Raw genomic sequence first — 14,060 nt, 5'->3', positions numbered from 1 at the left:
TTTTTTCCTCTGTTCTAGTCACTTTGACCTCCTGCTATTTCTTTCTTTTTTTTTTTTTTTTAAAGAATTATTTTACTTTGGGACCAGCAATTGATGTAATGGCTGTGTCGCTGGGCTCCCATGTAGTCAACCACGGTTCAAGTCCGAGACCCATTGCCTTAGACTCATGCCAGGCACGCATGTATGCATGCCCAAGATCCCAAGAGGAGAATGGAGAAGAAGGGATTGCGGCACAGCCCCCTTGGGGATGATTTCTCACTTTCTGTCTCTCTGTCTTTCTCTTTCTGGTTAGCACACATGCCCTATAGGGAAAAACCTCTCCAAAAAAATTTATTTTACTTTATTTATTTATTTATTTATTTATGTGTGTGTGTGTGTGTGTGTATACACACACATATACATATATATATAGACAGACAGACCAGAAAGGAAAAGAGCAAGAGAGAGCAAGAGTAAGAGAAAAGGAAAGTGAGAAACAGGCCACCAGGTCCAGGACTCAAACCGCAGTCAGTCACATGGGAGTCCAGTGCCCTTTTAGTATATGTGCTGCTGAAGCAAGCATAGTCCAGCGCCCTTAACCACTACATCACTTGCTGGCACCCCTCCTTGCTATTTCTTAAGTATACCAGGTATGTATTCACCTCAAGGCCTTGTAGTTGCTATAATCTATAGTCTAGAACATACATCATCCAGATATATGTATGGCTTACCTCCTCCTCTCTTTCTGTTTCCAAATGGGCTTTTGGAATAACCCTATACTCATATACTAATAGCCCTGTTTTCAAATCTATGGTTTAGCTGTGGTGGCACAGGTGGTAGCTTACTGATCTGCAATGCTGGAAGCCACGTGACTGACCATGGGTTCAGATCCCAAGTCAGCCTGAAACACCAGGCCTATGTACCCGAGATCCTGACTACCTGGAGGGTGGAAGGAAGGGGATTGCCATGTGACAAGACCCCATGGAAAATGCCTCTCTTTCTCTCACATGTGTGCTTTCTCTTATACTTGCTCTCTCTCATGGAAAAAAATAAACTTTTAAAAAATAATAAAGTAAATTAAAATCCAAACTCTGCCCTATTCCATACACATACAGTCCCTATTCCTCTTCCTAGGTTTACTTTTCCTGGTAGGCCTTATCACCATTTGTCATACCATACCTTTTACTTTTTTGTTTGTTTATCTCTTCTTCACTAAAATGTAAACTTGTCTGAGGACAGGGATCTTCACCTATTTTGTTCACTGCTAAATCTTCAGTACCTAGAGTAATATGTGGCCCTTAGTAGCTGCTCCAAAATATTTAATGAATGGATAAATGGTAAATGTATTCTCTAATTCACCCTGTAGTGTGAAGAATTGAACAGGTAAAGAAATGGTTACCAAAGGTTCTACTAAAGCAGAAAAGAACAATCAGCGTGAGAGGTTGTAGTGAAAGCTTTTAGGAGATGACACCTAAGGCTGAGCCTTTAAATTGCGCATTCCAGTTAAACTAAACTAAAGGAGAAAGGGATCTCAGACAGAAGGAACAGCACTACCAGGGACATTGGAATGAGAGAGAACATGCTACATACACTCACTCACTCATTCAACCTAGGAGTGTGGAGAAGGAAACAGGAAGAAGAGTTCTCCTGCCAGCAGATGGCATAGTGGCTATGTCACTGGACTCCCATGAGGCTAACCGTGGTCCGAGTCCCAGTCCCAATGGCTCGAAACTTGTGAAGAGTGCATGTGTGTGTGCCCAAGATACTGGGAGGAGAATGGAGAAGAAGGGATTACAGTGTGGCCATTTCCCCTGGGGGTTGCTTTCTCACTTTCCCTCTCACTGTTTCTCTCTCCAGTGGAGCATTCATGCCCTAAGGCAAAAACCTCTTTTTAAAAAAAAAAAAAAAAAAAAAGATGGGTCCCCAGATTCAAGCACAGAATGTGGGATCATTCATTGTGAGAAGGAGTACTATGAATTTGGCTTGGACAAGCTAAATTTGAGATGCTTGTGGAATTTTCCATTTCAACTAGTATTTTTGCTTAATTTTATCAGAGGGCACACGTGCTTACCAGAGAGAGAGAGAGAAAAAGAATGAGAAAGCACTCCTGTGGGGAATGGTCACTCTGCAACCCCTCCTCCATTTCTACCACCTTAGAGAATTGTGGGCACACATGCATGTGTGCCTGACTTGTTCTACAAGTTGCTGGGTCTGAGACTTGAACCACTCAGCCATGCAGGATCCAACTGCCTTCACCACACCACAGGTGATCCTTACAAATATTATACATATTTGAAATAAGGACTTAATATTAGAATAATCCCTAGGTCTCCCCATCCTAATTAAAGAAGAGCAAACTAGAAGAACTAAATTGTCTGCAAAAATCTTTCCCTTGTTGTGTGGTTCATGACATACTATGATCCTTACTTTTTTCCTGAAAGCCTTTAAGTGTGCCCATGTCTTTTAAGAAAGTGCAGGGGACTAGCAGTTAGCGTAATGGCTATGTCGCTGGACTCCCACGTAGTCGACTGCTGTTCAAGTCCTGGACCCAGTGGCTTAAACTCACACTGGGCGCGTGTGTATGCGTGCCCAAGATCCCGAGAGGAGAATGGAGAAGGGACTGCGGCGTGACCATCCCCCCTGGGGGTGATTTCTCACTTTCTATCTCTCTGTCTCTCTCTCTGTGTGTGTCTGGCAAGCACATGCGCCCTATAGCAAAAACCTCTCCAAAAAAAAAAAGAAAGTGCAGGAAACTTAGTGTACCTTAGTGTCCCAGATGAAAAATTCTGTACTCGTGATTCAGCCACTGGAGATAGTGCCATCTCAAATCCTGAAGAAGTTGTGCTTCTGTCCCTCACTGCTTTATTCTTGATGCAATATTCACTACATCTTGGAAGTATTAGACAAAATTTGTTCAATATGCCATTTTGTTCAGAAATTCAAATATCAAATGTATAGATTTTAGGCTTTTATCCACAGATTAAAAAAATAATAAAGCTGAGTTTCTTGTGCAAGAAAAAGAAGTCTATTGGTTTATTACAAGGCACCCTGTATCAGGGCTGCCTGATTAGTATATCATGATTAGTCTGTAATAACTGGGTTGTCTCTGTGCAGGTGTAACAAAAAGAACGACCAGCAGTTCTTTACACATTGAGTACCTTTGAAGACCTCTGTGGTTTGTAGTTTAAAGAACTTTGCACATTAGAACTGCAAATCACTGTTGCTCAGAAAGAGTGACTTGTTCTGCCCCTCTCCTGCCCAGATTGGTCTGGTTGCTGCTATGCTTCTTAACATTTCGTAGCTATGCCAAATTACACTTCCATGTGACTTGAAAGCATTTCTTCGCTTCAGCTTATGTTAGAACACCTGCTTAACCTTTTCGCCCTTATCTATCACACACCCAGCTGAACTGTCTTGCCTCTGAATATCACTTCTATCTGTATTGATTGATTGCATGCTCTTGACCCCTTGGTTCTCTTGGGAATCATAGAATTTTAAAGTTGGACTGCATCAACTTTAAAATATTAACTGTGGTATATACTTGTCAAAAAAATAAAAGGAATTAAGAAAAAAACCAGGAACACAATTCCAAACAGGTCTAATATTTCAATATAATGAATTGCCTTTCTGAAAAGATTTAATTAATGACCTCTTTTTAGAGTTAAAGTGGCTTATCAGTAGTGGGCAAACAATGGCCCACTATTTGTTTTTAAACATGAAGTTTTACTAGAATAAAGCTACATCCATGTATTACATACGGTCTGTGGCAGCCTTTGGGCTGCAGTGAGAATTGAGTAGTTTTGGGACCAGCAGTTAGCATAATGGCTATGTTGCTGGACTCCCATGTAGTCGACCGCGATTCGAGTCCTGGACCCAGTGACTTAAACTCACGCTGGGCGTGTGTGCGTGCATACCCAAGATCTCGAGAGGAGAATGGAGGAGAAGGGATTGTGGCGTGGCCATCCCCCCTGGGGGGATGATTTCTCTCTTTGTCTCTCTGTCTCTCTTTCTGGCGAGCGCACACACCCTATGGCAAAAAAAAAAAAAAACAGAATTGAGTTGTTGCAGTAGAGATTGTGTGGCCCACAAAGCCGGAAATATTTGCTTTCTGGCCCTTCACAGAAAAGTTTACCAGTCCCTAACTGAAATAGTTTATAGACTCATTCCTTCGATCCATTTTCCCCCAGGATAGCAATCAATATATGAAATCAAAGAACATTTTAAGATTCTGCCGGCCTACCAAGAGTATCACCAACATAATCTTTATCCTTTCTGAATTTGTTTTTAAAAAGTGTTTTTTACTAAGAAAAACAAAAACTCTGGAGAAAGAGAAATGGGTTGGTAGATGGTGGTTCTTTATTGTACTTTGTTAGTGCCTTTTCCTGTGGGTAGCATTTACATTTAGGAGGGGACCTTCCACTTGGGAATCTTAGTTTACATTAACAGAATGAAAGATTCTAAAGGTACAAATACTACAGAAGTGTTGTTTCTGTTGACTTTGTGAGAAGAAATCTGGGCTTAATTCCAGCGATAGGCATCTTTATTTATTTATTTTCGTACTTTGCCAGAGGACATGCATACACATCAGAGGGAGATGGAGAGAGAGAAGGAGGGGGAGCACAGCCCAGTGTAGTCACAACACTTCAACCTTTTTTCCTCCATTTCTCTACCCTGTTGGACTAGAGAAGCATAAAGAAGTTAAATAACTTGCCCTTGGTTACACTAGTAAATTGCAGAACCCAAGTTTGAACCCGAACAGCAGTCTTATTCTTAGTCACTGTGCTATACTACCCTTTTACTGCTATTTTGAATCTTTACTATTTTATTGTCTTTCTTTCTCTTCCCAGGAGAGTAAAGCAAGTAATATCTTTTTTGGACCTTCAGTCTCCTTTTCACTTGCTTTTTCCATTCACCATATAAACATGATCTGTTGGGTTTTTTTTAAAGAATTATTTTATTTAACTTTCTTTGCTCATTTTAATATTATCAGAGAGGGTTAGCATGAAAGAGAGAGAGAGAGAGAGAGAGAGAGAAGGAAAGTGAGAAAGCAAGCTACCAGGTCCAGGACTCAAACCACAGTCAGTCATGTGGGAGTCTAGCACCCTTAACCACCATGCCACCCGCTGGCCCCAGATCTGTTGTTGTTATTGAAAGTATCTATCACTCTTTTCAACAAGCTTTACTATTAGGAGAGGTTTTTAAAGGTTTATTAATAATTAATGATGATAAATAGCTAACAGTGATTTATTTACCCTGTTTAAATTGCAAGTACTGACTATAATCTCTAATCCTTTTAACAATCCAACAAATATTTTACAGATGAAGAATGGGAGCTTAGAGGGTGATATAACTTGATTTGCTTATCAGTAGTAGAGCTGAACTCAGACTCATATTTGTCTTAATCAAGGCCCATTCAGTTTCTAGCATGACGTCCTAGTTGATCAAGTTCCTATAGGCTTCCCTTGTTCCTCTGCCTATTCTTCATTGCCCTATGGCTCTACTTTTAATAGAAGAGATTTTTTTTTTTAACAGAGGTTTTTTGTCCTCTCAAATGAGAACACATTCATTTGCTAGAGAGAAATAGAGACAGAGTGAAAGTGAAAAATCACCCCCCAAGGGCCTGGCCATGCTGCAGCCCCTTCTCCATTCTCCTCCTGGGATCTTGGGCACGCACACATGTGCCCTGTGTGATTTTCAAGCCACTGGGTCTGAGACTTGAACTACAGTTGGCCATGTGGGAGTCCAGTGATGTAACCACTATGCCATCTGCTGGCCCCTATAGAAGAGCATTTTAAAGAGAATATGTAATATGTATAGACTCTTCTTGCCTTTCATTTACTTCTCAAACCTTTCTACTTTAACTTCCACTTATGTTTCAGTAAGGGTCCTCCAGAAAAACAGAACCAATAGGAGATGTATATTTATATGTCATATAAACATGAGAAAGATTTATTTTAAGAATTGGCTTATGCAGTTGTGGGGGTTATCAAATCTGCAGCCTACAGGGCAGTCTAGAAATTTAGTAAGATTTCCATGTTATAGACTCGAGGTAGAATTTCTTCTCTAGGAAACTTTAAATTTTCCTGTGAAGACTGTCAACTGGACGAGACCTACCCAGGTTATCATGGCTGATCACCTTTATAGTTGATTGATCCTAAATGTTAACCATATCTACAAAATACCTTCACAGAAACATTTAGATTAGTGTTTGGCCAAACAGCTAGGTAACTGTAATCCAGCCAAGTTGACTTAAAACCATCAAACCTTTATCAAACCTCTATCACTCTACCACGTCTTCATTGCTAAATCCAGTGGACACTTCTCATCTTTCTTTACTTGATCACCTTGTAACACCAGGCACTTGGACCATTCATTCCTTGTTGAAACCCTCCTCCCTTAGTTTCAGTGACACTCATCTCTCTCCATTCTCTTGTCTTTCAGGCTTTTCCTTTTCTGACATTTCAAGAAATTACTCATCTTCTCCCAATTCTTTAGTTATTGGCATTCTGTAGTATGCTTAGTCCTCTTATTACTCTAATCATTAATGTCACTCAAATCTAAAATTCCATCTTAGAATTTTCTCCTGAGTTTCTGACCTGTGTATCTAGTTGCCTGTTGGACTTCTTTCCCTAGACATTGCAAAGACATATCAAACATTGCTTGTCTAACACTGAAATCCTGGTCTTCTCTCAAGCGTGCTTTTGCATTTCTTCTATTCTCTATATTAGTACTTGGTACCATCTCCATCCATTTTCCCAGACTAGGAACCAGAGAGGAATCCTCAACTCCTCCTTAAATTTGCCATTAAAAACCTTATCATCTTGGGGCCAGGTGCTGTGGTGGTTAAGGCACTGGACTCCCACATGTAACCACAGTTCAAGCCTCAGATCCGGTGGCTTCAAAATCATGCTGGGTACCTACGCATGCATGTGTGCATGCCCAAAACCCCTCAAGGGTTTAGAGAATAGAGATGAAGGGATTGTGGCCTGGCCATCCTTCCGGGGGGTGGGTGATTTTACTTTCTCTCTTTGTCTTTCTCTCCATGAGGGCATGCACCCTATGGCAAAAACCTTTTTAAAATAAAAAAGACCTGCTCATATCCATACCTATTTCAGCCAAGATAGAATCTTGTAGCCTTCCTGCTTCCTGCCAGTCTGTTTACTGCCCTCTACATTGCTGCCAAAATGGTGTTTTAAAAATGGAAGTCTGTTTGTGCTTAAATTCTCCCCAGTAGCTTCCTGTTGCCCACAGAATTAAGATCCAGTTCCAGGACCAGCAGGTAGCATAATAGCTATATGGCTGGATTCCCATGTAGTTGACCACAGTTCAAGTCCCAGACCTGGTGGCTTAAAATTCACATGAGAATCATATGAGAATAAGTTGATGTATGAGTTCTCCTGTGATGGTATGTAGTAGTAATTTAACAGAATCCTTCCTTCTTAACTGTGTGTTCTTAACACACTTAACATGTGTGCTTGTGTGCCCAGGATCCTAAGAGGAGACTGGAGGAGAAGGGATTGTGGCATGCCCATCCCCCTGGGGGCGGGGGTGATTTCTTGTTTTCTGTCTCTCTGGCAAGCACATGTGCCCTGTAACAAAAATCTCTCTCTAAAAAAAAAAAGGAAGAAAAGAAAAAGATCCAGTTTCTTATCCTAGACCTTTCCTACTCTTTATCTCTCATCCTGCTTTCAAGTCATACTGAAATATTTACAGGACCCCAGATTCACCATGTTGTTTGTCTATGTGTCCTGTACTGCTTTTCTTCTGCCTGGCATGTCCACCAACTCACTTTCCTATCCCCAACTAAGACATCAAGAAGGATTATTTCCGGACCCAGTTCAGTCTGCTCTTTTGTATAACCTTCCCTGACTCCACAAAGGAGTTTGACTGTGCCTTCTTTCTGGCATCTTTGTACCTTGTTTTCATCTCTAGCACTTACTACTGTATTACTTATTTTTGTTTATTTAGAGTCATCGTCCAGTGGACTGTGAGCTCTTCAGTTTGGCTGGCATCTTAATAGGATTTCATCAAATGTGTGATGACAGTAGAGATAATGAAGCCAGAGTAGATCAGAGCAGTTCATTTAAACAAGGCCATGCATCTCACGTCAAAGATGCCTGGGCCTGGGCCTGGGCCTCGGCATGTGCAGAGGAGAATGGGAGACAGTTCTGTCATTCTCCCTTGTCCCTTCTAGAGCTTGCTGCTCCAACCTTAGTATCAGATTTCTTTTGATCTATACTTTTTATGATAATCTGATACCTCTTCTCAGCTGTCACTGTGCTTTTGTTTTATTTTGCTTGTATCCTTGGAGCAGTTAACAAGGAAGGATTCTGTTAAATTATTATTACATACCATCACAGGAGAACTCATACATCAGCTTATTCTCATATGAGAACCATGCCAAAAGAATTTTTTTTAGCCAGTGAAAAGAAAATTCATGTTATAAGAAAGTTATTTTTTCAATGGTTTTTTAATCCTCCTATGTCCCCAATATGTCTTCATGCATTTAATGTCAAATTAAAACTAAACCAGCTCTGTGTTAATCCTGAGAGAAGAAATAATGGGCTTTAAAGATTGTCGGTAGGATAGCGAAGACTTCTTACATTTTTTTAGAGAGAGATTTTTGCCATAGGGCGTGAGTGCTCGCCAGAGAGACAGAAAGCAAAAAATCACTCCCCGGGGGGATAGCTATGCCACAGTCCCTTCTCCTCTGTTTCTCCATTCTCCTGTCAGGATCTTGGGCAAGCACACACACACACCTGATGTGACTTTCAAGCCTCTGAGTCTGGGACACGAACCATGGTCGTCCATATGGGAGTCCAGCAATGTAACCATTATGCCATCTGCTGGTCCCAGACTTCTTGCATTTTTAACATGAAAAGAGGATATTAGAATGGCCAGCATCTCAATTTAGACTTCCCTGTTACTTTTTACTGTAAACATACTTATAGAAGCTACTTGTGGTGTAACTCCTTATGTATTTAGTATTTATCTGACTCTTAGTTTTCTTGATTGATTTTTTAAGTGGGTGAAGAATAGTTATAAATTCTTTGCCCTTTATGGAATGTGATATCTTGGTTTTTATTCCATCTGTCCCTTCTCCTTTACTTAATTTTCTCTTATTGTTTTGCATTGTGTTTATGAAATAATGGCTTTGGCTTGTTTTTTCCTGAATGTTTCTGCAGTTTGGTTTGAGTGTCTGGCTTTGGGCACCCCTCCTGAACTTGGACTCCATCTGTAATTGTGACTTTTGGAAGGCAGAAGTCAGTGTTTTCTGTGAAAGATGAGTTTTTTATTTTATATATATAATATATGTGTGTTTCTCTCCCCCATCCTCTTTTGGTTCTCTTAAAAGACTGGAAAGAAAGCAGTTAAGGCAGTCCTGTGGGTATCGGCAGACGGACTCAGAGTTGTGGATGAAAAAACTAAGGTAAGATTTTTATAAGCTTAACAGTGACTGTTTTTTTTTTTTTTTTTTTTAATTCTAATGATCAAATATTATGCCATTAAGCTGTTGTAGTCACTCTATCTTTTTACTTTGTCCAAAGTACAGTCTTCTGAGAGACTATTTAACATTCAGGAAACCAATTTAGCTACTCATTTACTTTATGAAAATAGAATCATCTCAACATTTTGTTCTACATGGCATAGCATGTTTAATGTACTAAGCATTAGCATTTAATGTTAGGTGGTAAGTTCTCATTCTGTCATTACATTTTTTAAATTTTTATTTATTATTATTTTAATTTGCTGTAGGACACATGTGCTCAGCAGAGAAAGAGAGAAAAAGAGAGAGGGAAAGTAAGAAAGTAAGCCACCAGTCTGGGATGCAAACCACAGTTGGCCATGTAAGAGTCCAGTATCTTAACCACCATACCACCTGCTAGTCCCACTTTTTTATTTTTTCCCTAGAGAGAGTTTTTTGTTTTTTGTTTTGTTTTGTTTTGTTTTTTTGTTTGTTTTTTTTGTGTTTTTTTTTTTTTTTTTTTTTTTTTGCTTTAGGGCACGTGTGCTTGCTGCAGAGAAAGAAACAGAAAGCACAGAATCACTTTCCGGGAGCATGGCCACTCTGCAATCCCTTCTCCTCCAGTCTCCTTGCGGGATCTTGGGCACACATGCACACATGCCCTGTGTGAGTTTTAAGCTACTGGGTCTGGAATTTGAATGGTGGTTGACTATGTGGGAGTCCAGTGACGCGACCATTATGCAATCTGCTGGTTCCTGTCACTGCATTTAAAATATATTTTTCTTTTTTTTTTTTGAGAGGTTTTTGCTATAGGGCGCGTGCGCTCACCAGACAGACAGAGAGAGACAGAAAGACAGAAAGCAAGAAATCACCCCCCAGAGGGGATGGCCACACCACAATCCCTTCTCCTCCATTTTCCTCTCGGAATCTTGGACGCGTGCGCACACGCGCCCGGCGTGAGTTTAAGCCACCAGGTCCGGGACCTGAACCACGGTCGACTACGTGGGAGTCCAGCGACATAGCCATTACGCTAACTGCTGGTCCCGCATTTAAAATAATTTTTTTAATCATTATTATTATTATTTGCTAGAAGATGCATGTGCTGGCTGAGAAAGAGAGGGAAAGAAAGCACCCTTACAGGGGAATGGCCATATTGCGTCTTGTCTCCTCTATTCTTCTTTTGAGATTTTGGGCCCATAGACATACCTACCATGTTTCTCAAGCCACCAAGTCTGGAACTCAAACAGCATAGTCAGCCATGTGGGATCCAGCCACCTTAACCACCATGCTACCAGCTGGCCCTGTTCTTATATATTTTAAAAAAAAATTCCCCCACAAATTTGATGTAAATTATGATGGATCTTATTCCATAATATAAAAAATTTTTTTAAATGATGGGTGACATCTGAAAGAAATTTCTTTTTGTTCCTTAAGAAAACACTATTTTGTAATGGGACAAAGAAACGTGCCAATTTCTGTTAAAGATATTTTGTAGTTTAGTCAACTGGACTAGGGATAAATGTTCACATGTTGAAATACTCACTTTGTGGGACCAACAGTTAGCATAATGACTATCTCACTGGACTCCCATGTAGTCGACCACAGTTTGAGTCCTGGACCCAGTAGCTTAAACTCACACCGGGCACATGTGCGTGTGTGCCCAAGATCCCGAGAGGAGAATGGAGGAGGAGGGATTGGGGCGTGGCCATTCCTGCCCGGGGGGGGTGATTTCTCGCTTTCTGTTTCTCTGTCTCTCTCTGTCTTTCTGGTGAGCGCACGCACCCTATAGCGAAAACCTCTCCAAAAGAAAAAAAAAAACAAACTCACTTTGTAAGCGAAATAATGTGATTGACTGTATAAAAGAAAATTAAATTTAAAATAAAAATTAAAAAAAGAAAACACTATTTTGGAGAGCCAGCAAGTGGAATGATGGCTCTGGACTCCCACATGGGCAACTGTGATTTGAGTCCCTGACCTAGTGGCTTGCTTTCTCATTTTTTCTCTCTCGCTCTCTCTCTCTCTCTGCTTCTGTCTGATCAAGTTAAAATAATATGAATGATAAATAATATTAAATAATTCTTTAACAAAAAACACTATTTGAGGCCAGCAAGTGGTTTAGTGGTTAAGGTGCTGCTGAACTCCCACATGGCTGTCCATGGTTTGAGTTCCAGACCTGGCAGCTTGAAACTTGTGCTGGGCATGTGTGCATGAGTGCCCAAAATTCCAAGAGGAGAATAGAGGAGAAAGGATTGCAGGATGACCAACCCCCGACATGGGGGGGGCGATTTCTCATTTTCTCTCTCTTCGTCTCTTTCTATCTCTCCAGCAAGTGCACACATCCTATAGCAAAAATCTCTTCAAAAAAAAAAGAGAACACTGTTTTTAAAAAGTAGTGTTTCAACTACTTAACTGGATATTTAACTGAAAATCTAATTTAAATGAACTCTGAATAACTAGTAAATGGATTTTTGGTTAATCTTTACATAAAATCCAAACAATATCTCAAATCATAGGTTACATTTGCATTTGAGAAAAAGGGATCCTAAAGGCCTAAATAAGCATAAAGACACATGAGGCATGATGGTTAAGGGAACCAGATCCCACGTGACCCACTGTGTGGTTCAAATCCTGGCCCTGGTGGCTTGAAACATGCTAGGAATATGTGTATGCATGCCCAGAATCCCAAAATGATGGAGGAAAACAGATTGTGGCATGACCACATGCCACTGGAGTGTGCTTTCTCCCTCTTCCTCTCTTTCTGATGAGTACACACACCTCTGGCAAAAAAAAAAAAAAAAGAATAGAGTCACAGACTCTGGCCCTGGGGAGCCAGAGTATTATATAAGTGCATTTAATCATTAATTAAAATATTCCAAAAGACCTAAAGCCAGGAAAAAAATTAGTCAGAAAATTTTTCAAAAAATTTGAATGTCAGTGGAAGAAGAAAAAGTATGGTGGTAAAGAACAGATTTGTTTAGTTTTGTTTTTATGACAGAGAGTGGTAATTTTTAAAAATTATTTTATTTAACTTTATTTATTCATCATTTATTTTCATTTGACCCTAGGGGAGACATAAAGAGAGAGAGAGTGAGAAAGCAAGCCACCAAGTCTGGGACTCAAACCATGGTTGGCCAGGTGGGAGTGTCCAGCCCCTTAACCACCATGCCACCTGCTGGTTCCTGAGAGAGTGGTAGTTTTTGAAAGTCTCACCATGTTGCAACCCTGTGCCCCAGCCTCCCAGTTAACTAGGTTCACAGGCAAATGCTACTGCTCCACCTGTTCAGGTTGGTCTGGGAGCCAAGACTGCACCTCCCCTGAGCCCAGGCTTATGCTGTAGCACTCTCTTGTACCACTGTGTCTCAACTAACAACAATTGTACTTATTTATTTATAGAGGTTTTTGTCTTAGGGTGCATGTGCTCACCAGAGAGAGATACAGTGAGAGGGAAAAATGAGAAATCATCCCCTGGGGGGATAACCAAGCCACGGTCCCTGGTCCTTCATATCCTCCTGGGATCTTGGGCATGCTTGCACATGTGCCCAGCGTGTTTCAAGCCACCAGGTCTGGAACTTTGAACCATAGCCATATGGGAGTACAACAATGTAACTGCTATGCCATCTGCTGGCTCTACCAAGAATAGTCTTTTTTTTTTTTTAATTTTTTCATTTAACTTTATTAATTTTTTTTTTTTATTTGACTGGGATCAGGGAGTGAGAAAGCAAACCACTGGGTCCAGGACTCGAACCGTGGTTGACCATGTGGGAATCTAGTGCCTTTAACCACCACACCACCTGCCAGCCCCCAAGATAGATTTTAAGTGATTTAATGTAACTGCATTTTAGTCCTTTCTTTTATGAGAAGCAATAGTCTTAAATTTTAGTGCATTATTGTTGGAAACAACATGTATTTTACTTAGCGCATTTTAAAAAACCTATGTAGTGTTTGTTAGTGTTTTGGATGAATTTGTTATTCTTGAAGCTATGTATTTAACTGTGTTATACGGCAGACCTTAATAAAGTTCATAGAAAATGTGTATTTTGAAAGAAATGCAGTTTAAAAAAATTGTTGCATTGACACTCAAACCTTAATTCCGTTGTTTTTTTGGGGGAAGAGGTTTTTGCTATAGGGCGCATGCACTCACCAGAAAGACAGAGACCATAAGCAAGAAATCATCCCCCGGGGGGTGGCCACACACAGTCCCTTCTCCATTCTCCTCTCTAGGACTCGAACCACAGTCAACTACATGGGAGTCCAGCGACATAGCCATTACACCAACTGCTGGTCCCTCTTAATTCCATTTTACACACTTACTGAAGACCCCATATATTTACAATAGATGAAAAATGATGTTGCCCCCTAGTGGCAACTTTCATCATTGTTATTCATTAATTTCGTTCTTTGAGTGACAACTGGTGGCTTGTCACCACTGGACTCATCTTCCCACCTTTATATTTAGCAAATAAGCAGGAGCTGATACAGTATTGGGATCAGTGTTTGTGATAAGGCCATGTCATGTCCTTCTGTATACATTTGTCATGAAACAGAAGCCAAAATTTGAGTCCCTTACCTTTGAGCAGGAGCAATGACAAATTGCCTTGCTTTCTCATCTCCCCAA

At 40.5% G+C, this 14,060-nt stretch overlaps 1 protein-coding gene across 11 annotated transcripts in view; it reads left to right on the top strand.

Moving 5' to 3' along the window:
* The window catches only part of NUMB (NUMB endocytic adaptor protein), a 163,650-nt gene that overhangs the window by 133,767 nt on the left and 15,823 nt on the right, over positions 1–14,060 (top strand). For all 11 annotated transcript variants that reach the window (XM_027769114.1, XM_006170520.2, XM_006170522.2 and 8 more), the window contains one exon: positions 9,335–9,409. In XM_027769114.1, the coding sequence (XP_027624915.1) occupies positions 9,335–9,409 (75 nt within the window). The remainder of the gene's footprint in view (positions 1–9,334; positions 9,410–14,060) is intronic.

This window comes from Tupaia chinensis, unplaced genomic scaffold, assembly GCF_000334495.1.
Source record: "Tupaia chinensis unplaced genomic scaffold, TupChi_1.0 Scaffold148607_1, whole genome shotgun sequence".
In the NCBI taxonomy this organism is placed as follows: Eukaryota; Metazoa; Chordata; class Mammalia; order Scandentia; family Tupaiidae; genus Tupaia; species Tupaia belangeri.
Note: the sequence above shows the minus strand (reverse complement) of the source record. Positions and strands in the feature narration are given on the sequence as shown.